Source organism: Protopterus annectens, chromosome 2.part2 (genome assembly GCF_019279795.1).
Source record: "Protopterus annectens isolate FY-2018-M chromosome 2.part2, PAN1.0, whole genome shotgun sequence".
NCBI classification, from domain to species: Eukaryota; Metazoa; Chordata; order Ceratodontiformes; family Protopteridae; genus Protopterus; species Protopterus annectens.
This window is the reverse complement of record NC_056730.1, coordinates 1,118,955,378-1,118,979,838: the sequence shown is the minus strand read 5'-3', so window position 1 is coordinate 1,118,979,838 and position 24,461 is coordinate 1,118,955,378. Positions and strand designations below refer to the sequence as shown.

Sequence of the window (24,461 nt, the reverse complement as noted above, 5' to 3'; positions counted from 1 at the left end):
ATTTAGCAAGCTAAGGTGCTGAAAAAAATAAAGCAGTGCGCAGGTTTTAGAGTTCTAAGCATAAACAAATAGTCCTTATCAATACTTCAAACGTTTATCTAAAAGGCTGGAATATCACTATCCTGCAATAAATATTAAGTATATACAAGTATACAGTTACCCTTTATTTTTCAATCTTACTTAGAAAACACTGGGATGACATACCAACTTCCTTCTTCATATACAGAACTATTAAATGCCATTAAAAACTAAGTCATACTAAATCTGTAGAAAAACACCCATAGCTGGTGGTCTAGTAGAAAGTAAATGTATGCATCAGCTGAGAGTTATCCTATGCTAACATGCCAAGATGCAGTTACAAAGTGTATCTTAGCATCTTCACACAGCTTGTGTCAAGCTTTCAAATATAAAGGGGGCTTTCCTTCCTTTTCCTTAAGTCAAAAATTATATAAGTTAGATAAAAATACCCCCTTATGCTCTATTACATCGGGTATCAACACTACACACCACACAGCATCAAAGATAGTGCAATCAGGATAAGGAAAAAACAAATACAATTTTGATGAATGAAACTAATTTGATTAAAAAAAAATAAATAAAAAATCAGGTGCCGTCCAAGAAAACACAGCCTGTTGACAGTAAGGCAAAGCTTTCCCTGTTGTAGACTCTCTCCATCTACAATAAAATTCTGGCCAGAGGATGCGCAGTGCTGGGAAGCGAAGAAATGTAACTTTGGTTTTTATGGGTTTGTAAACTGAGGTTGTGGCTCCACAACCTGAGTTTATAAACCTGTAAAAAAAGAAAGTTATATTTCTTTGCTTCTCAGGAGGACACAGTCAGTGAGAGTCCTGTGCCATTAGTGCCAGATGTGGTGGACTGCAGAAAACCACACAATAAGGATACCACGAGCTAAAAAAAGCTTATCACTCGCTAAGTTAGAGCAAGGAGTAACGTGTAGCCTCAAATGGAGAGAATTTGACAGTTACAGTACAGATAGCAACCCAATTAAAACATCTCACACTAAAACGAATGACAAAAACAATAAGCACTTAAACTTCACTTTTTTAAGGTACATACATAATTAAGAAAACGTAACATGAATAACAGTCAGAAGAGCAAATGGTATATTTATTAAGTGTTTAAGGGGAGAACTAAAATCACTATCTGCGGTCAGCTAAAGAATGCAGACTAGAACTTAATGTACTCTGCCAGGAAAAAACTGTACCGCTTCTTTGGCACCTTAAATTGGTAATTCAATAAAATAAATTAGCAAATTAGCTAAATGCAGATCATTCCCCCACACCTGAAGACCAATTTCAGGGTAATTTGGTATTTTTATTTTAGATTATCTTCTGACATTCTCACCAACACGCCTAAATTACTATGCAGATACAGCTGGAGGAGGATCTTTACAAAAAAAAAAAATCATCTGACTACAACCTCAGAAAAAAAAATCTGACTACAACCTCCAATCGCATCTTCAATGTATTAGGCACGTTTGGTGACAGAATTCTTTGGGAAGATGCACCTGATTTAAAAAAAAAAAAAGTTTAAAAAGGGGCCGGCACACACCTCTGCACCCATGCCTAAATCCGCTACTGCAAGGGCTGACTTCCTTTTACTACTGGGGTACACAGCAATGGTAAAGATGATTACACTACACTATCAGGTGCAGCAGTGCACTACACAGGAGTACTGTGAGCTTCTGTGAGCAGAGAAAGTTGGAAAAATTTTTTTTTTTTGAAAAATGGTCATTTCCAGGCAACCTCCATTTGCGTAACTACATCCACTGACAGAAACCCTAAGATCTCAGTCAAAGAAACTACATTTTTCACAAAAGCTATCAAAGTTACAGCTTTAGTTTACCCCATTTTTGTAATGGATTACATTTCAACAACAGTGAGCACCATACCAAGGGATGTAAAAGAACAGCACACTGATATGACTTGCCACTCTGGACAACAGACTGTACCTCAGTAACAGCAATATACACAATTCTATCATATGTCAATATTTTTCTTACCTCTGGGGGTCAGATTTTTGGTTTCGTATGTATAGCCTGACTTTGTAACACATGATATGCATTTATTTCAGAATACAGCAACCGACGATAAAACTGAACTACAGATCTAAAGTCACATAACATTATAAAATTTAAAGACAAAGTTCTATCCATTCTTTTGTTTCTTAATAAGTAAAAGAAATGCGGTCATTTTCTTTGCTAAGTTGCAATAATTTCTGATACACTGTTGCCTGATGTTCTGTTCTATGGGTGTCAGGTAATAGTTTACTCTTGCAGAATTGCACTTGGTGATGTTCTTGATGCATTTGAAGTCTTGTGTTTCTTTATAAGAGACTTAAAAAGTTTACTGAAGCACAATTACAATTGGCTTGCTTATAGTTTCTAACGTGTTTTCCTAAATTATACTGATATACAGTGACATTAAATCAGTATTTTAGTAACAAAACACTTGATCATTATACAACAGCCTGTAAAATTCCACCATGTACATTTGACACTAGAGCTGCTGAGTAGTAATTCCTACTATTCCTGGATAGCATTAGCTCCAGTGCAGTGTCATTCTCCAAGAAATGCTTTCTTAGTTTTCAAAAGAGTTGAACTTCTAGAATTTACTACTACTTTTTGGCTAGTTTAGCTTTCTTTTTTATATCAGTGCTCGCTCTAACTAGTGTATTTAGTTACTTTATGTTCGGTTTAACTCTGAAGTTGATTGTTATACGTTTAATTCTTCCTGCATTTTATGCAGCAGTATTTTAGCTCATAGCTTAAGGCAGTCCTTCGGTTCAACCCCCCCCCCCCAACTAACAGCAATAATTACAAAAAGGAAGAATGAGTATTACCTCCACAAATCAAATTATTACACATTTACCTGTGAAAATATGAGCACAAGTTTTCTTTAACTTGTTTGCCTGGTCATAAAGTTTGCGCGAACTCTTGTTGGATGTGGATGCCAACCTTTGTCTCAGAGTTTTAACCCCACTTTTGCTATCTGGATTGAAGAAGATCACAATTGGATACCACTGAGTATAGTTCAGCAACTCTACAGCCTTTGGAGTAACATCCAGTAGTGCATGCTTGTCCTAAACGATAAAGGCAAAAGTAATTTTTTTTCAAACAGTGCAACAAAGTGTGCGCTAACAATCTAGTAAACTACTTTTACAAATTAAAAAAGAAAATAAAGCTTGATACAATCTATTCTCTAGTTCACAATGAGGTCTGCTGCTTAATTAAGGTCTTGCCAAAGAATGTTATGGGAGTTAAGCTGGCCATTTAAGTTCCCTCAAACGAAAGCCAGTGAAGTTTTACTGATAGAGGATATACCAATAACAGCTTACAAAAAATGTAATACAAATTCTAATGAAAGAAGAAATATATAATGGTTATGGTGTTTACCTTACAAACACATGGCTCGAGTTTGATTCTCAAATAGGGTAATTGGCTAGGTTTAAAATGTCCCACAAGGGCAGTTAGCCTAGTTCTAACCTATAGTGGGAGGCTGTTGCAATGAGTAAGGTGTTTCCTTTATAGATACAAGTTGCAGGGTTTGAATATCACATGGGGGTAACTGGCTAGGCTTAAAATGGCCTGCCAAGACAGCCTAGTACTAATCTATGAACCTAAAAAACTATCTGACAAAGCTCTTGTTACCTGCTCAGAAACAGTGTGCAGCATGAACATGTTTCCTGCTCAACAGATTAATCTGAATTTGTCATGACCTCAAGACATATTTTCAAAATGACTCAATCAGAGCACAGTATGAAAGGTCCATATGTATTTTACAAGAGGCAGTACAGAACTACACAAAAAAAGGATCCTTAACTGCAAAGTTCCTTTCCTCTCAGCCTATTTAATGTATTTACTTAGTGACATCCTGCTACATGGCAAGAATGGTGTGTGCCTCTGACATCTGTACCACAACTTTAGACTTGGGTATATTCTACTCCCTTTTCCTCACCTCCTTTATGAGTTTTTTCTCAACTACGTTGGGATCTGTAGACTTTAGGCTTATTCAGGCCTATCTCTTGATCCTTATACATGTTGCATCTGATTAATTTGTTTCTATCCAAATGCCTCAGGTAACAGCACTGATAACTCAACTACTCATTTCATAGCTGACGAGTGAGTGTGACCCACATACTTTGATATGCATAACATTAACTTTACCCAACCATGCTCACATTTTTAGATAAAAGTTCATTAACTGTTAACTAAACAGAACACACTGGTCTTTTGATATAACAGTTCAAAATATTCTTCTCTTTAAGGAACTCACAGCGGAATTCATTGCTGCCAGAATTAAATTTAATTATTTAACATTTTCTGACTGGGAAAGTCTGACTTTGACAGAGCCTATTTTCAGCACAGGCCCAGGGAAAAATACTCCAGACGCATGTCTTTGGAATGTGGGAAGAAATCGGAGTACACGGAGGAAATCCACATGAATGCAAGGAGGACATGCAGATGCCACACAAAGGGTACCCCAGATGGGAAACGAAACAGAGAACCTCTTGCTGTGAGGTGACGATGTTAAATGCTGCACCAGTGTGTTAGACCATTTGTAACATTAATCTCTGACAACTTACTGAATCCCCACCGTTTAGCAATCAATCTTATCAAAAGTATCCCAAAAGCAAGTACAAGGTACAGTCCCCTCTCACCCTAACACAGTACTTCGCCCACACCCCGACATACATATAATGACACCAGGGATGTACCAGCATTAGAGAAATGGGCAACATTTATAAGTCTGTGGATTTCATGAATCTCAACAAAGTATCCAGTCCCCTTTTAACACAACATATTGCAGTCATCAAATTCAGTTTCTTGATCGTCCTCAAACTGAATGATTTTAGTATATGTGGTTTTCTTTAAGAAAATGATTTCTGCTGACAGGCACATATGCTGTAAACAACTGTAAAATAGTTAATGGAATTTTTTAGGAAAGGAACAATTCCCTTGCTGTACAATTCTAACCATTTGCATGGAGTATGGTATCCAATTTTCACCTTAATTGTACTATAAACAAGCATGATCTGAGCCCTTAGGTAGATGCAACATCTGAGGTCATGCTGTACCTACTGAGTACTAGAAAGTTTCACAACTAATTATAAAATTTGTGTGTGGGGGCTCATTACAATTGGATTGAGTTTACCATCACTAAATGTAAACCATCACATTTGGAAAGAGGAATCCTGCATACTCCGCTTGGATTGTTATAAAGTTGAGAAATTTTAAGTGTTTGATGATTTGAGTTAAAATTAATAAAAAGATTGTGATATGAAGTTCATATGAATAAAGCTTAAAAGATGATATTTAAGAATGTAGTTGATTTTAAGAGCAATATCCTCTAGGGACTTTCGTGTGGACCAATTTTAAATCACTGTAAAATGTGTCACTGAATATGGCACTGGATTATTTTCTTATTCAAGAGGTGATATTAAAAAGATAGAAATATTTTACTAACAAAGTTAATGAAATTACAGACATGAATTAGGAAGGCAGATTAATGTCATTAAAATTGTTCTCAACGGTTTATATATTTATTAGAGGAGAATTAATATAGGTATCTAAATTTTTCATGAGTCAATAATTGTAATGTGCTTGTGACAATTTTTCAAGAAGGAATAATCAAGTATTAATGCAATCAGAACATGTGAAAACCAGAAGCACAACATACAATATACAGAACACTTAGATTAACTGAATATACAATCTACAAAAACAATGTTGCAGTTACATAGAAATAGTGGATTTAGCATTATCTGGCTAGAGATCTGGAGTCAGGCTAGGATTTAAATTGACAGGAAATTGTAATATTGGTTATACTAGGCAAGTAGGACCTCAGTCATGTCTACTATGTTGAGGAAAAGAATTTGGTCGGATGATAGTTGTGAGGATGGGGGGGGGGGGGTGAAAAGTAAAACGAGGAATTAGTTGGGTTTGGAACAAGGACATAGCCAGTGCATTTTAGGCGAGATTTAAGTGCGGTCTTACATTGACAGCTAGAAGGTAGTGTGGTTATAGAGATAGTTTAGAGATATTTAGATAGCTTTAAAAAGAAACTGGACCAATTGTGTGGTGACAAGATGCGTTGAACCATATCTTATTGGAATATGGCATACAGAGACCTCTTTTGAAGCCTTTTGCAAATTTTGTACATGTAATTTTTTTTGGTCACAGAATATGGCATATTTCTACTATATTTAAAATCATATGATATTTCAAAGAACCACAATGCCATACCTAGTAATCAACATATAGCAACATGAATGGCAAAAGTCTTGTTTAAAGACCTGAGCAATCATAATGATGAAGAATAAATATAACTATTAAACATAATGCCATGTAAGCAAAATATCTAACCTACACAATTTTATTTTCTAGATAACCAAACTGTGCAAGTGGGAGAAAAGAACAGACTGGTGCAGGGCCTAAGCAAGCCATCCTAACTCATCTTGTGCATCAGAACATGCATTGTCTGGAAGCACGTCACCATGAGGAAAAATCAGAACTGTTCTGACCTACATATATGTGCAGAGGAAATCCCAAGACCTAACTAGTGAAGAAGACTTATAAAGTTAAGCCAACAAAAGTATACAATTATAAACTTGATACAAAACATTTTTTACTAGACATTGTCAAGAAGCAACATGCAGCATAAAGGCACTGGAGAGATGCCAAGTACCCCCTACTAGAGGATACCCTCAAAGATAACTGTAAAATAGATGCTGTATACCTTTAAATATGCTAATGCACAAAGAAAGGAAGCTGCATGTCAACTGATTAAGCTTCTCATGGAAGCTGGTAATTCATTCATATTGTTTACGCTGTTAAATAAGCACATCCAGATGCTACGTGGAATCAAAATTGATGTGACGACATTGCAGAACTGAAGAAACATATCAATTGGCAAGAGAATGCATTTAAAAGTACAGAAGTGTAATCTGTAATTACAAAAATGCTCCAAATGCAGTTACCAGAAAGCTCTTATTGTAAGACGATTTAGTTTAAAACTTGAAGATTCAGATACAGGAATTTGATTTAATCCTCACTACCAGTAGAATAGCCAGAAAGCCCAAACAGGTACAGTGTGCCACATTTCTGCATGCTACTGGGCGACCACGGTGGTGCAGTGGTTAGCGTTGCCTCCTCACAGCAAGAGGGTCTCTGGTTCAATCCTTGGCTGGGGTGCCTTCTGTGCGGAGTCTGCATGTCCTCCCTGTGGTCGCGTGGGTTTCCTCTGGGTGCTCCGGTTTCCTCCCACATCCCAAAGACATGCTGTAGGTTGATTGGACACACTAAATTGGCCCTAGGTGTGAGTGTGTGCGTGTGTGTGCCTTCTGTGGAAGGTTGGGCGCCGGGCTAGCAACTCGACACCATAAAACTCCACTGCCAATCATAAGCGGACAAGGTGATCCGCTGTGGCGACCCCTAACCGGGAAAAAGCCGAAAGAAGAAGAAGGAGAAGAAGAAGACTGGGGAAGATGCCTTGAAATCAATTAATACTTTTAACTTTCTGAGAGAGAAAAATGACAAAACAACAGTAGACAGAATTTCAAGAACTTATATGAGGCTACAAAATAATTCTCATTTACTCTCCATTTGTTTGTTCATTTATTTATGTTGTTTTGCTAGGACAGTGGGCCTTTCCACAGAGAACCAATTTCAGCCACAATTCAGGCATACATAAACACAAAAGAATAAACCCACCAAAAGTAACAATATCACACATTCACAGTAATACAGCATAAGTGCAGAAGCATTAAGCATTTTACACAAGGAATAGTTTGACTACATACAAGTATATAGGCCCAGAGTGAGTTATATATGCAAATAATTGCTTACAAATGTACATTTGTAATGAAGTGCAAGAGTACGTATTGAAGGAGGAGAAAAAGTTCAGAGAATGGCAGCTATACAAGACTAAGGATAGGACAGAAGTGTGCAAGCAAAATGGACAGAAGTAGAGGGTAGCATGTGAAGTGTAGGGTGTGAAGGGGTTGAGGCACTTTGGACAGATGTCTTCAAGTGAGAGTAGAGAAGCTCCTAGCTGACTGCTACTTGTGGGATGAGGGGCACATGCGAACAGCTCTTTGCAGGACAGTTGTATTTATGTTATGGGAGACAGCTGAAGCACTTAACACTGAATGGCTATAAGTTTGGGTCTGAATTGGTTGCAATCAGTGATTTTCTTCACAAAAAACATAATATCATACTAAGACCACAGATACTTATCATTACAGGGCTGAATAATCAAACCAAAGAATGAATCTGATGAGATGCATGATCTAATAATAAGAGATAAAAATAGTATGTGGTACAACAAATGGTCAAACATATGGCAAGCTATTAAGAGAAGCTGAGAAGTACAGCAGACTATATAAAAATATGTGCATGAGTACAGAGTAAGTGAAATTATATGTGCACAGGTAGGAATTAACTGAAACATGGGGGTGTCAATGATAAAATGTGAAACAAAGTCAAAAATAAGAAATAAAGTGAAAATGCATTGTAGCAGTAATAAAAATTAGAAAGATAGCCATGAGGTACACAGGAAGCATGGTGCACTTAAAATTTGAACCTCATATGCTAGCTGTGACTATATGCATAAGAGGGAAAATTGCACAATCATTTTTTGATGAATTTGTGTCAAAATCATTCTTGCAAAGGCATATAAAAGAAATAATTATTTAATAGAATCTTCATACTACTGAGTCAAAATATGAAAATGTGTTATTTGCTAGCAATATTCAAGTAAAAAAGAGTTGATAAAAGTCAATAAAATGCATCAGAAACAAAGAGACAAGACTAAACAGACTGCTAGCAAAATGCTGCAAATTAATAAGTAAAATGCTGAACTGAAACCAGATGCAGGGCTTCACATACTCAATGAATTTGCTGAAATCCAGACTGGAGAAATCTACTATCTCTTCGAAAATAAATTGCTACAATATTGTTTTCTGCCCTCCTGTTGGCACCCTTTCCAAAGATCTACTTTTGAAGAACGTACTATGACTGCACCAGTAGCTTCTAAAACAAACTTGGTTCACCAGAGAAGATCAAAAGAGTTAGAGCTCGGAAATACGATATGTGACTATTTATTTATTTATTTTTTATCTTTCCCTAACTCTGAGAGATCCAACCCAATGTTTCCTCTGCCTTAACCCAATCAGCCCACTTGGTCCACAAAGGGTGGAGTTAGATGTCCTCAGTCCAAGAGAGAGCCCAACAGCTCACTTGCTCCTCTTTGAGATGCCCTGTCATTCTAACCATTCTCCCAGAGGCAAAAGACAGGTGGATTGGAGAAGGTCAGCTAGCTGGTCCATCACTTGATGGCCTTTGGACTTGGCATAGTTAACTGAACAGTGGAGGAGGTGTGTATGCCTAAATAAAACATGTAATAAAACATTTCTAATAAAGCTATCCACTTTTGGGGGTGGGGGTGGAGCAAAGGTAGCTTTACTGTTGCAGTGGCTTTCCCTGAAGAAGGCAATGAAGACACTATGCATAACAGTAGATCTTCAAGGAAAGGTCAGTGTCAATAGTGAATCATAACATCTGGGTAAAATCTTAAGCAGCTTAAGCAAACATGCAGGCAGTGAATAGTTTTTAGGATCCCATGCAGCACACCCATGACAAACATTCCTTACCGTTATGCTGTGCTTATAACTTGCCTTTGACTATTTGGCAGCTTCTAATATGCCCTGTGCAGAAATTTCTGAAACATGTTGCAGAGATAGCTGCTGGCCCAGAGCATGTTCTTACTGTGCCTTGCAGTAGTTTATTATACAGCAATACAGGGTGCCTATCATTTAGTTGGATCCTGGTTGCTGGCACAGAGGCCTACTTTCAGTTTTGTGAATGACATAAAAAGTTATTAATTTTTTCCAAGCACTTTAGTCATCTTATAATATAAACAATATTCCACAAATGCTAGTGTGAGTAATAGACTGGCAGATGAATTGACTGAGTGACCCTGCTAAGAATTTCTGACATTAAAGAATTTCTCTTGAATTATATCCCTGCATTCTGAATATTAACTAAGGTTGTTTAAATATGACAACTTGTAACTCTAAAATCCTTGGTAACAGCAGGCAGAAAGTATTTCACATGTCAGGAATTTTAAATCCACCTTATCTGCTGGTTTAAAGTGAGATACAAATAGTTCCTCCATATAAAGTTCAACCCCCCCAAGGAGTAGAGATGTCTTTTGATGAAAACCTTTTAGGCAGGCTTAACAGAATGCTGTACTTCTATGTATTATAAGTTTAGTATACAATGAGATCAAATAAATATTTTATATAGACTAAACCTTGACAGATGACACAGTAAACAATCCAGATGTGAAATACTCCAAGAAACAAATATATGCATTTTTACTAGTTCACAGGATCACAGTAGGCAGCCAGTCCAGCTGACCATTAGCAGGTTATGCCATTGCCAAATGCATTAATTGCTTCCTCTACCTATGACAGTCTGAAACACAGCCTGGAGATAAATTTGCAGATCTCATTCCTCTCACTAACACTGGTTTTAAGAACAGCTAGAGAGCTACTTTGATATGAAGTGGTTCATAGGGTCATACTAGGCTATCTGCCCTAGGGCATAGGTTCATAGGTTCATACTAGGCTATCTGCCCTGGGGCAATTATAAGCCTAGCCCGATTCTGTATGGCTTACGCCACCCCTTGATTTGAGTATACTGTGCCCTTTTTAAGGTTTAGTTTACTGTGCCTCTGTCTAATAGTGACACGGGAGTAATCCCTGGGACAAACCTACGATCCCCCATCCACTTATCGAGATTCTTCTTGAAGAGATTCAGTGAGGTGCTCTGCCTCACATGAACTGGAATTCTATTCCAGAGCGAAGGGAGCCTCTGGGTTATGAACCTGTCCCTCCAGCAGGTTCTATTTATTTCTGTGCTGAGGTTCAAGTCCCTCGACCGTGTGGCTCTACGGGATATAGATTTACTGAGGTGGAGCATGTCCATTAATTCTGGATTTGACATAGCTTTGTATGTCAGTCATAGATTGCCTCGAAGTAGGCGGTATGCAACTGAGTAGAGCTGGAGTTTTTTAACCGAGCAGCATATGGCATCTGTTTGAGACCCTTGATCCTCTTGGTGAGATACTTTTGGGGTCTTTCTAATTGCTGCAGGTGTCAGGTAAGGTACATCCCAAAAGGGGCATTGTATTCTATTATGGGCCTGATGAGGGATGAATAAAGGGGCACGATTACCTCTCTTGATCTAGATGTGAAACCCTTCGTGATGAGGTGGGCTATGTAGAAGGTCTTTCTAACCACTTTGGCAATGTGGTTTTCAAAGGAGAGATTGCTATCAACTTGGGTCCCCAGGTCCCTAATAACTTTCTCTGTGCTTAATGGGTTTCCGCCTATGTGGTAATTTGTGGGCACATTGTTTTTGCCAAAGGGTATGACTATACATTTTTTGGCATTTAGCTTTAAACCATGGTGCTGGCACCAGTTATCTGTCTCTGTGAGACCTTTTTGAAGGATGTTTGTGTCAGCTGGAGAGTTGATTATGGCGCCCAGTTTGCAGTCGTCTGCGAACTTGGTGAGCCATAGTCCTCCCACGTTTGCCTGTACCTCGGAAAAGTATATACTGAACAAGAGTGGTCCCAGGACAAAACCCTGTGGGATGCCACTTGTGACCGGTTTCGAGTCTGACATGGCTTCAGCAACTCTCACTCTGTGGGTTCTGTTTGAGCCAGTTTGCGACCCATCTTGTGACATAGGGGGTTATATTTAAGCTGGATGGCTTATCTATGATGCCCGAGTGGGGTATTGTGTCAAATGCCTTTGCAAAGTCCAGATAGGCTGTGTGGACTACCTTCCCTTCATCTATGGCTTTGGTGACTGTTTCAAAGAAGTCAACCAGGTTCAAAAGGCAGGATCTGCCCTTGACAAAGCCGAACTGCGTAGGATCTAGTGTCTGTTGGTCCCCAATGTCTTTGTTTATGAGCTCCATGATGATCCTCTCCATAGCCTTGCAGACTAAGCTAGTCAGGCTTATGGGGCGATAGTTTCCAGGGTCCGTAGAGGCTCCACCTTTGTGGAGTGGGACCACTGTTGCTGTACGCCATTCTGTGGGCACATATCCTGTAGTGACACTGAGATTGTATAGCTGTTTTATTTGAGGGATTAGTTCCTCTTGTAGTTCATGTAGGACGCAACCTGGGACGCCATCTGGTCCCATGGAAGCAGTGTTTTTTGCTTTGGAGAGGGCAGCCTTTACCTGAGCATCTGAGATGTTTGGGAGGCAGCCCTCTGCCGGGATAGATACTTGCTCTTTTGGGGGGGGGGGGGGGGGAGAAGTTTGCACTGAACCTGTCTACCAGGATATTGACGATGTCTGTGGGTTCAGTGTATTTTTTGTCATTTAGAATCAACTCAGAACAAGTCTGGGAGCTGCATCCCAGGTATCTAACATAACTGAAAAAAGCCTTATGATTGTCTTTGGTGTCCTGTGCAATTTTTCTCTCGAAGCTGGCCTTGGAGGATTTTATGAGGGATCGTAATTTTTTGCTAGTACTGATCAGAGATGCCTTCCCTATTAGGGATTTTGCTCTATCATGTAGTAGCTTCCTCCTTCTGTTGTACAGTTTATTGATGGCAGGGGTCCACCAGACTGGACGTCTGCCTTTGGATGATTGGGTCTTGGTTTTGTTTGGGATAGCATGATCCATGCATTCCTGGTTATATAGGATTCTGCAGTTTGGGCTGTAGTTTCCACTGGCCCTGGGGCCTTGAAGGATTCCACTTCGGTTTTGAGAAGTGAAAAGTTCGCTTTTGAGAAGTTTTTCACTGTGGTTTTCTGGGCTGGGGGTGGGGTCGGGATGTGGACATCCAGTGAAATTAATTTATGGTCTGATCTTACCAATGAGGGATATACTTCTGGTGTGGAGCATAGAGTCCCCATGCTGGTAATGATCAGGTCTAGTATGTTGTCCCCTCTTGTGGGAGCGATGACTAGTTGTTCCATAGCATTTGAGTTTATAATTTCCAGGAATCTTTGGGCTAAGGTGCTGTGGCTTGAGTAGTGCTCCCAGTCAATGTTTGGGTAGTTGAAGTCACCCAATATAATGGTGTTCGGAGAGATCTTCATGTTCTCCAATGTTTTCAGGAAAGCTGAATGGGATTCCTGGCTTTGAGAGGGTGGTCTGTAGGATGCTATAAACTGAAAAGCAGTCTTGCCCACTGTTAGTTGCACATGGATGGTCTCCGATACTTCGTGCAATGCCACTAACCTGGAGGTGTGGATATCCTTGATAAATATGGAAACTCCCCCTCCTTTTGTGGTTCGGTCCGGGATTTGGGGCCGAAAAGCATGATACGAGGTATAGCCTTGGTAGTGCTGGGGTGCTCTCTGGAGCCTTGAACCAGGTTTCTGTCACTGCACAGATATCGATGTTCTCCATACTGAGGAGAGCTTCGAGTGCGTGCATCTTGAGGTTAAGACTTCTGGCATTTAGCAGCATTACCCTTAGTTTCTTGTTCCTTGTGCTGTCTATGGGGGGTGGGTTTGGCTTTTGAGCCTTGCCTAAAAAAGGCACTATGGGAGTGGCAAGAGCCTTTGCCAATATCCGAAAGCCCAGTGGTGACAGGTGCAAGCCATCCCTAGTGAAGCAACGTGGCTTGTCGAGCATGTCATCCCAGGCTGACAGACACTGGATCCCCTTTGAATGACACCAAAATTTTAGCCAATTGTTAAAATCGATCATTTTATCTTTGTACTGTGGCATCATTCTAGGTGAGGGTAAGATGCTGCTCAAGGTCAGGGTCATACCAGCCTGGGCTACATGATCAGAGAGCTCCTCTATGTCTCTTTTCATGTAGTCCAGGGAGGTACGTCTCAGGTCATTCACACCAGCATGTACAATGACTGAGTCATACTTGTATTTGCTTTGGAGTGACCTGAGTGCTTGCGTTATGTGTCGGATCCTAGCACCCGACAGGCAGCTCACCGTGACCTTCTCTTTATTCAGCCTGGTGAGCGGGACGTCAGTGTGTCTGACAATAGAGTCACCTATAACAAGAGTATCAGGTGTGTTATTCAGCCTTAAGGGCTGTGGCTGCTTGGCACACTGACTTTGTGGGTTATGTGTTGTGTGTGCTTTGTTTTGAGGTAGCGTTTGCTTGGATGTCTGCTTTGGAGGTCTCTGTTGCTTAGGTAGACTTTTATTTAGAGCCTCCGAGTATGTTTTTGTGTATTTATGTGTTTGGTTCGCTGATGTGGTGGGACTATGTGATACCGGAATTGTGTTGTGTGAGGTTACCTTCTCCTCCTGACTGGTTACACCAGTTTTGAGATGAGAGAGCTCAGCCTCCAGTTTGGCTAAACAGTTGCATCTCTCACATATATTTGAACCTGTTTGGAGGAGGAGAGGCTTGTCCGTGTACAGGAGACAGTTGTAACATTGCCTCAAAATTCCCAGATTCACCAGCTGGACTGGAGAGGAAACCATTGACTGACCTTTGGACATGTTAGAGTAACAGGGAAACTGAATTTAAGATGGACCAATAGAGGACAGGGTAATCGTAGAGAGTATAAGAGTAAGTAGTGCTTATGGTTTAATAGTGCTAACTTGTAGGATTACTTAATTGGACCAGTGAAGGGCCTTAGGATGAGAATATGGTGTTTAAATTGAGAGATAGAGCAGTTCTAAGGGAAAAAGTGAAGAGCAGACTTTGTGGAGCCAGGAATAGTTTAAACCCAATTAGGTGGCGCTGCCTGTTGTTGCGCTATGCTCAAAAATGCGCAAAAGAGGGTTTTAAGAGATGAAGATAAAGGAGTTTTGGAATTGACCCAAAATGGCCAATAAAACTTCAGTTTCAAGTCAGTAACCACTCCCACAGGGGCAGGCAGCCTGCTCAATGTTTTTCACTGCCACTGATCAACAGAGAGACTTTCTTTTAGCCCAAGCAAAAAAAGGCCTCACAGAAACTTACAAACAGTTCAAGAACAGCAAGCCTGTAAATGAACTTTTTAAAATCTGTTTATTCCATGGGTATGGACTTACTTTGAAGACAACTATCCCTGTTAACAGGTTTGGGTAATACTAGTAAAAATACTGCAATAAAAAAAAAAAAAACATTAGGTCCTCAGCATGGTCATGACACCAGGTTAGTTTAGGATTTTTTGTAGGATGTCAGCATAAGCAAGAGAGTTTAACAGAATCTGCAGTCATCAGAAACTTTATTAACCACATACCCTTGATATCAGCTTACATACCTGAGTTGTATAAACTAAAGAAAAAATAGCTCCAGTTTCAGTGGTGAAAGCCTCTTTGAGATCTGGTGGCACACTTACCTATAACATGGGCTCTGTCTGTGAGATAGCTGGCTATGTAGTGGGTTAAACAAGGGCTTATATTTAATTAGGTGAGCTGTAATAATGAGCAGCATCATCATTATTACTTTCATTCACTGGGATACATAACCACCTTTATTCAATTTTGACTAAAAATGTTGGATTCCTGCCTTCCCTTAAAACTCACTCTTCTTCTTGAACATTATTCTGTATATATTGTTCCTATAACTTCCATTTATTTTTATGTAATTTGTTCCTTCACTTTTCCTAAAGATCTCTCTTCCACTTCTTTTATTACTTTTATAATACTCAATAATTCAAATACAGTTAGTTTAGGCCAATTTCCTTTTTCTAGTATTCAGACATGGCTTTGTAAGTCACGCAGAGATCGCCTCTAAGTAAGCAATAAGAAACAGAATAGTTGGAGTTTTATGAGTCTGTCCATATAGGACAAGTGTTTAAGGCCTAGGATCCTCTTTGTGAGGTACTTTTGCGGCCTCTCCAGTTGTTGCAGGTGTCTAGTAAGGTACATGCCAAATGGGGCATTGTACTCGATGACTGGCCTAATGAGAGAAGAGTAGAGGGAGACAATGATCTCTTTCTTCCTGGAAGCAAAACCCTTAGTAATGAGATATGCCACTTAGAAGGACTTTCTGACCACAGTGGGAATGTGGTGGTCAAAAGAGAGGTTGCTGTCAACCTGTGTTCCCAGATCTCTTATAATGCCTTCTGTGTTCAGTGGACTACCTTCTATGTGGTAATTCATGGGAACTGGGTTTTTCCTCAAAGGGGATGATGACACATTTTTTGGCATTGAGCTTAAGGCCACGGCTCTGACACCAGTCGTTGGTCTCAGAGAGGCCTTTCTGTAGGATGCCAACATCACTCGGGGAGTTACTAATGGCTCCCAACTTGCAATAGTCTGCGAACTTTGTCAGCCAGAGTCCCTTCGTGTTGACCTGGACTTCTGAGAAGTAGATACCAAACAGGAGAGGACCCAGGACCGATCCCTGAGGGACTCCTTTTGTGACTGGTCGGCAGTCTGACTTGGAGTCAGCTACTTTCACACTGTGGGTTCTATCTGTAAGCCAGTTTGCAACTCACCTAGTGATATAGGGGTTGATGCCTAGCTTAGTGAGTTTTTCTATGATTCCTGAGTGGGGAATGGTATCAAAGGTCTTGGCCAGATCAAGGTAGGCTGTAAGGTAAGATGATAAAAATAATTTTGTTCCATCATTAGGCTGTTTCACATTTGGAAACTAATCATAAAAACACACACTCACACAACCTTAGAATTCCCTAACAACTGAATAAAAATGCTCACAATTTAGTTGTTCTAAGTTTCAAAACTGGACGTAAGGATAAGTTCTCATTTAACCCTGGAACTCCCTGTGTCTAACTTTAACTTTTAGAGCAACTCTTTATACTCTACTGAATTCTCCCATTCATCTACCCCTAGGGCTTTTTTGCAACAATATCTATTAATCCCAACTGTGTTTTTTTTTTAATTCCTTACAGCACTTTGCATGTTTAGCCAAAGAGTTTTTGTAGTTCATTTTTTAATATCACAGCCATGTTCATAGGTACTTTCTCTCAATGGCCTCTCTGCCTTTCCCACATAAAACCCTTCACATCCTGAACATCTTGGTTAAATAGATATCTGCAGAGCCACAATTTCCGCATCTAATCAAACTCAATCTACTATTTAGAATAATACATTTATCTTTGTTATTAAATGAACACTGCTTACAATATATCCACATTTAATTATCCTTACTTTTTCCTTTTCAATTTTATTTTTATTACCTTCAAATAATTGCTTAAAATTCATCAGTGTTTTATGAAGAAAAAGTGGTCCTTTACCAATATTTCCCACTATATCTTTATTACCTTTTAAACATTTACAGTTCCCTTTTATAACATTTTGCAAGGAGAGGGTGCAATATATTGGGACACTAGCAATAAGGAAGTGTCTGATCTACAGCTGTGGTCTGTGACAAGACAAAACAACAACATTGATACATATAGTAATACATCCAAGTAATGCACTACAGTGCATGGACTACACACATACTGCATCAGGCATTACCATATCCAGACAAGCCAGTGAGGTGGGCAGGGCTGAATCATCATCATTTGCACAGGTGGGGTACGGCATAGTGACAAGGAACAGCAATGCTAGAATAGCTGGAGGAGTTACTGGGTGGAGAATGCAATAGCTATGACTATGATGATGGGGAGTCAGGGAGTAGAGTGAAGTGTCTATAGGTGGAACACTGGCTGGATGTAATATTGTAATATGAGCCCCCACCCATGCTGCAATACAATGCTGGTTTCTATGACCCAGTGAATAGGTGCGGGTAGGTGTTGTCTACAGTTCAGCTACAAGTGAGCATGATGGGATTGACCTTTGGGTCCCTTACTGGCTGACCTAGTAAGCTGTGCCAACAGTAAAGCTGTAAGACCACTGGCAATTTCTCAGGGGCGGGGGCAGCCATGGCATTATGGCCAGTAAAGCCATTGCTGGAAGTATGTGCCATCTGCATAAGACTGGTATGCGATCATGCAATGCACAATACATCCATTAGCATGGCCACAGATGCCTGTTGCCTTCATCCACAAGTATGCATCAGTGGCTGCCAACTAGGCCACCAATACCCTTAACAGATGTATCTGCTTTTGGTCTCTATAAGCCATCTCATTCTGCAAGCACTGCATTGTACCCTGCAGTCCATGATGTAATTGCAGGTCCTTGTCCAGGCTACCCAGCACACTGTCATAATGTTAAGTACTGGCTACCTATGCCTGGATCACAGAGTCGCACATCCGCTAGTTAATACCAAAAGGTGACCTGAGATCTGTGAAAGCCTTGGAGACAGGGTGGCAGTGGCAACTCTAACATGCCTCTCATTTATGCTGGATGCACAGATCTTGGAGGCATTGCAGCCATTCAAGGCCATCTATGGGGTGACACCTGTCTAGGAGGAGTAAGGTTAATATGGACAGTATGACCTTTACTGAACACAGGTGAGACCAGAGATTCATCCTGCCCCTCCAAAGACACCTCAGCTGCAGTTGATGTCACTGTACCTTCTACTTTTAGCATTGTTTAAGAGTACCACCCTATCATCAGACTGCATCATGTGCATGGTGCCACTATCAGTCACTGGTGACCAACTAATTTTAGTAATTTTCTGACTCATTGTGCTAATGTACTGTCGAGCAATGAAACTTGTGAACATAATATATCTATGGCAATTCTGCAAAATATTTGTGATTCCCACCACCGTGTGGCACACAGACACTTACATGCCAATCACAAACACACCCATACCTTTCAACCTCTTACAGCAAGAAATCTGGACAAAGCCAAGCAACAACTGGGACAAAGAGCCAAAAACAGGGTCAGATTTTAAATCTTGCTCTTATAAACTTAGAAAGTTGCTAAGAGTATTAGAGCTTCAGTTAACATGCATTTTCTGAAGGATATGAAGTCTAAACCTGAAATCTCTATCATTTAGTGATTTCAGTCCTCACTGATTTGCCAAAAAAAAGCACATTTCATGAGGAACAAACTAAAAATATGAGACAAACGTCTGAACATTCTGCCAGATTCAGGACAGCCGAGTGGTATGTACACAGTTTATGAGCACATACATACGGGTCTATATTATAATCTTGAAGTTATGGAACATCGAATACAATATGGTCGACACCATATTATCAAAGTTCCGTAACTTCGAAAATAAAAAAAAAATTAAAACTTCACATGCTTACCCTAACGGGTTTAAGCAGGGAAGCAGCCCCCCTGCACCCCCCATTACTTAAATATACCAACTTTAAGATTGCACTTTAATGTAGTATGGTGCGGAAAGGGAAGATTTCCCTTTCCTGCACTGTAGTGCAATCTTGGAGTTGGTATATTTAAGTAGTGGGGGTGTTTTTTGTTTTTAATTTTTTAATAAAATTTTGATTGTTGAATGGTTTGATGCATAAAGTTCAATGTTTATGCATTCGATCAATTAAACAGTCGAGATTATAATATAGACCCCATACATACATTGGGGTGCAGGCTGTTTGCTGCTGTTGTAGCCTTTTTGTCCTGGATAATACAAATGCATACGTTTGTATGCCTAAGTTAAACCATTCACAGGTGTATGTCAATATCCTACAATAAAAGCAAGTGAAAAGCAGGCAACCTCTGCCTCGCATACATATACCCAACAGACCCTATCCTGTCAGACTTACTGCACATTTCCAAGTACAACGGTAGAAGGAATGCCCATTCAAGGGATCTCAATCTCTTTTGCAACATAATTAGGACATGGGTGTATACTAGGCTAATGACCGCAAGGGCCTTTTTAAGCCTAGCCATGTATCCCAAATCTCTGACAAGTTCTGATACCCTTGATAAGTGTAAGCAGAGACCTGGGAGATGAATCATTTACAGGTTACCTGTGTCCATTAGAGACATACGTGCCAAACCAGTGATGAATTTCCAGTTTCCCATCCAATTGTCCAGGCTGCACTTGAAATGGGTTAGGGATCAACTTTGCTTCACATGGATGGGAAGCCTGTTCTATAGATGGGTTAGTCTCTGGGATACATACCTATCTCTCCAGCAGGTCCTATTTATATCACAGGCAGTGTTTAAGTCTTTAGAACAGGTAATTCTGGTGCTGGTTGTTTTGTGGATATGCAGGAGGTCTATCAGAGTAGGGTCTGACAATGCCCTATATGCCAGGCATAGATCTCCCCTCAGAAGCCTATAGGAAATACAGGGATAGAGCCTTGAGGTGGTCTGCATAGGACATATTACTTAAGCCCTTTATTCATTTAGTGAGGAACCTCTGTAGATGTTCCAATTGTTGAATATTCCTGGTTAGATACATACCAAAGGAGGCATTGTATTCAATGATGGGTCTGATGACTGCCGAATACAGTGGAACAATGACTTCCTTGGACTTAGATGCCATATCTTTGTTTATAAGTTGCACAACATAGAATGATTTCCTCACCACTGTAGACACGTGAAGATCAAAGGCTACATTACTATCTGTGTGTGTCCCTAAGTCCCAGACTACTGGGTCAACTCTAAGGGGTGTGTTGTCAATATGATAGTTACCAGAGATGGATGACTTACCAAAGGAAACTATTATGCATTTCTTGGCATTTAGTTGTTGTCTACGGCTCTGACACCAGTTGTTTGTCTGTGTCAGCCCCTACTGGAGAACATTTGTGTCAGGGTGAGATTCAATGACAGCTCCTAATTTGCAATCATCTGCAAATTTAGTCAGCCAGAGACCACTGACATTGGCAGCCCTAGAGAAAGGGTCCATGGGGTCTGCTATTGGACACTAGACCCCCCTGCACCTCCTCAGTGCCTCTCTCCTGACCCCTCCATTTCGGCCCCACACCATCCAGATTACTTCTTGTTTTTTCACACTTTGTCTTACTTTTTAGCTCCTCCTCATGCTATAAACAGCACAAAAGGTCAAAACTTCAATGCAACAAGTTTGGAAGAAGCAACTGCATTTAGCCCGAGAAGTTTCTAGATGCTCTAAAGTGCATCTTACAGTCTTTTAAACAACTTTTTGTTGTACTGATGGCTTAAACAAAAAACTCTCAAGTAAGGAAATTTCATTTCATGTTTCCTTCAAGGAAAAATGAGTTGTGACTAAAGCATAATGTTCAAAGCCAACATTACCAACTTACTGAGAAGACAAATTCTTGCAAGGATATATAGATCATATCTGGGAATGTTGTTTGCCTTCCTACCTCTCCAAACAAACAGACAAAAAGGATAGTTAACTTATGTGTACCCCACTGGTGTTAAGACTGGCATGAAATTAAAAGCACAAATGGACAGAGGCACAAGTTATACAGTTGAGAGTCTGGCTGAAGAAACCAAAGGATGTGGATAAAAACATGAGTGGAAGTACATGCAGACTCCACAAAGAAGGCATCACAGCCAAAATCTCAACCAGAGAACCGACTTGTGTTAGATAGCAACACTGCTTTCTGCAATACTCTGCCAATGGTCAGCTGCTATCGCACACATCCTGTCCACCATAGAGGGCCACTTATTAAGTACAGTACTGCCACCTGAATGTGGAAAAAGAAAAATCTACTGCAATACCTTTGCCACACAGTCATTTCCATCAGAGACGAGCCTCGTACTCATCAGTTGCAACCAGTTTATTGATTGCGAACTTTGTAAATTTGAATGTGTTAAAGTAGACTCAGTAAAGCACTCCAGCTGCCTTCATAAAAATGTGTACTACCACTACAGAGCTAGAGTAATGACTGGTTAAACTAAATAAATGATGACAGTGTCAATCATTTTCTTCTACTGACAGCTCCTGCAGCCAGCAATTAAAGCCAACATTAAATGCAAACACCTCAGATATCAAAATGTAATCAAATAAAAATAATAATTGTCTGCAGTAATTTTAACCCTCACTACATTCACATACACACACACACACACACTGATGTGACCATCATTTACAGCCACTCTATGATTGAGATTATACACTTTAGCTGTTTGATTGTAGTCAATGAATGAATAACTGCCGCACAGCCATTTATCTTCTCAGCTCACTGCTGACAGAATTAGAATACAGTGTGCAACCCCACTGCAAGTCCTCTCCCTTCCACATATGTCTCAACTGCTTAGCTCAAGAAACAAAGAGAAAGCTAAAAAATAATGGTGGACAAATGACAAAGATCAAGGAGAGGTACTACCTTTATATATGAAGAAACTTGCTAGAATACCAAACAGGTTTTGCATCAACACTTTTTGAAGGCCACTAAGTTTGAACCTCAAATGCTGGTCATCATTATTTATGGACTGCAACCTTACTGGTTTGCTAGAAAAAAAAACGTTCTGAGTTACAGACAATAATATTGGAAGCAATAAATTAGAAACATTCTGCAAAATCATGGATAGTTGAGAGCATCTACTCCCCTTCAACACACACACACACACACTGTGAACACCAATTACAGCCACTTGCATGACTGCAGCTGTAAACTTTAGATGTTTAATTGTGATCCAATAAATGACTATTTAAATAACTGACACACAGGAAGTTATTTTCTCGAGTCACTACTGTTAGAATACAGTGTTCAACCCACTGCAACCAAATACCTCTCAACATTTTAGTTCAAGAATCACTGAGAAATCTAAAAATATATTGAAGGACAAAAGACCAAAATCAGGGACAGATATTGCCTTTATATACTTGGAAAGTTGTTAGAATGAAAGGCTTGCTTTGAAGGCTATTGAATCTGAAACCCAAATGTCTATCATTGTTTAGTAACTGCAATCCACACTGACTTGCCAGACCACCACAAATTCTACAACAAACGGAACAAAATAGGAGTAAAAAATCAGAGACAGTTCAGACCGACTATGCCCCCACCCCCCACCAGCTATACCTTTCTACTTCTTTGTTCAATAATTCTAGACAAAGCCAACAATAATGAAGGGGTAAAGACCAATGATCAAACACAAGTTTTAAATATAGTCATAATTATTCAATTAAAAGGTTAACAGAGCAAGAGATTTTTGTCAACATGCATTTTCTGAACAATAAGTATGATGACCTAATATCTGGCTTTATTAAACTACTGCAATTCTCAGCGATTTACCAATAAATAAAATATTTTCAAGTTAAAAAGCAAAATAATGTAGCAATCAGGGACAGTTAAGAGATATGCTCACATTCACATACACACAGTTAAATAAAACAAGCACTTGCAAATTTATTCCCACTGTCCTGTACAGGCGACATACACTAAGCCTTTCTTTCTCTTTCACTCTCGGGCTGTCTCAGTCACCTGTGGCAACCTGAGCCAATAGAAAGGGCACCTCGCTCTTTCCTGCAGCAGTCAAGTAGAAAAGCTTGTTGAGGTACATATTTCTGATGTCCTTAACAGCTGTGTTGATTGGTGGGACTGAATTTGCGAAACCCCAAACTGAGCATTTTTCAAAACAGCCAGCAAATGAAATGTGCTTTTTTTTTTTAATTTGGAGGGTTTTTTTTTTTTTTTTTTTTTTGCTTTTAATTTGGAGCTCTTTGGAATTCAAAGTAAACACTCAGCTTTCTGAATATTTCTCCCTCTGTCTTTTTTTTAATTAGGGAGGGGGTTGCAGCCCAGCAGCCAGTATCATAAGGCGTCCCTGCACCTATGTATAAATTAAGAAGGTATGATAGCTGCATGTTGCTTTCCTTAACACTATAAAAGCGAGGCATTAAATTAGTTTTAGTACAAGATCAGTTCATTACCACAGTGAAACTTTTTCAAATGGCTGACCAGAACTGATTAATTAATTTCATTTTCTATTGTTAACAGCTAAAGAGGGAAGGACACAACTCTTTTAATGGCAACTTTCCTCTATGATGGGGTAGGGAAAAGGGCAAGGTAGTGTTTGGTGCACAATTAATGTATAGCTGACACCAAAGGCATTACTGCACATAATTAAAAAGCTGGACAGATACTGATAAAAGTATTATTTTCTGTTTAATTGAGAACAGCTACATAACGGTTTGGAAGGAGCCACAAAATAAATTGCCTTGAGGTAAACAATTCGCTTGAACAGCTTATGTATGCTGTGCTGTCAGATTCGCAGGAAATCCTTTACGTGGCTGACCATCAGAAAGCGGACAACAAATTCTATGAAACAGAACTAGAAAGAGTTTGAAAAGTTTGGTCAAAGCAATATTTAACTCTTCAAATGTCAGCTCTTTTTGACCACTCCTGGAACCTTAAAATGCAGATCAAAATGCCCACAGTGTGGGACAAACCAAGCTTTATCCGTACACTCAGTTCTGGAAAGGAAGAGAGAGACTTATCTTTCCACAGTGTTCACCCCCACTTGAAAAATAATTTATTAGCTGCGATCTTGTCATTCATATGAGTGTTGCTGTGATGACATTTCTAGAGACTGTAAGTAGTAGTACCAATGAAACAGATACAAGAGTTAAACTGCACAGAAAGTTGAAGTACGTGAAAGAGGTCACAGTGTACATTATAACTAAGACTGGGCAACAAGTTCACTTTTCACAATGCTGCAGTCGGTGAATTCATCTACAAAGCAAAT

The 24,461-nt window shown here is 39.7% G+C and overlaps 1 protein-coding gene across 3 annotated transcripts in view; it reads right to left on the bottom strand.

Annotated features, from left to right (window-relative positions):
- TJP2 (tight junction protein 2) overlaps positions 1–24,461 on the bottom strand; it is a 2,224,967-nt gene that overhangs the window by 376,675 nt on the left and 1,823,831 nt on the right. For all 3 annotated transcript variants that reach the window (XM_044064349.1, XM_044064348.1, XM_044064350.1), the window contains one exon: positions 2,892–3,102. In XM_044064349.1, the coding sequence (XP_043920284.1) occupies positions 2,892–3,102 (211 nt within the window). The remainder of the gene's footprint in view (positions 1–2,891; positions 3,103–24,461) is intronic.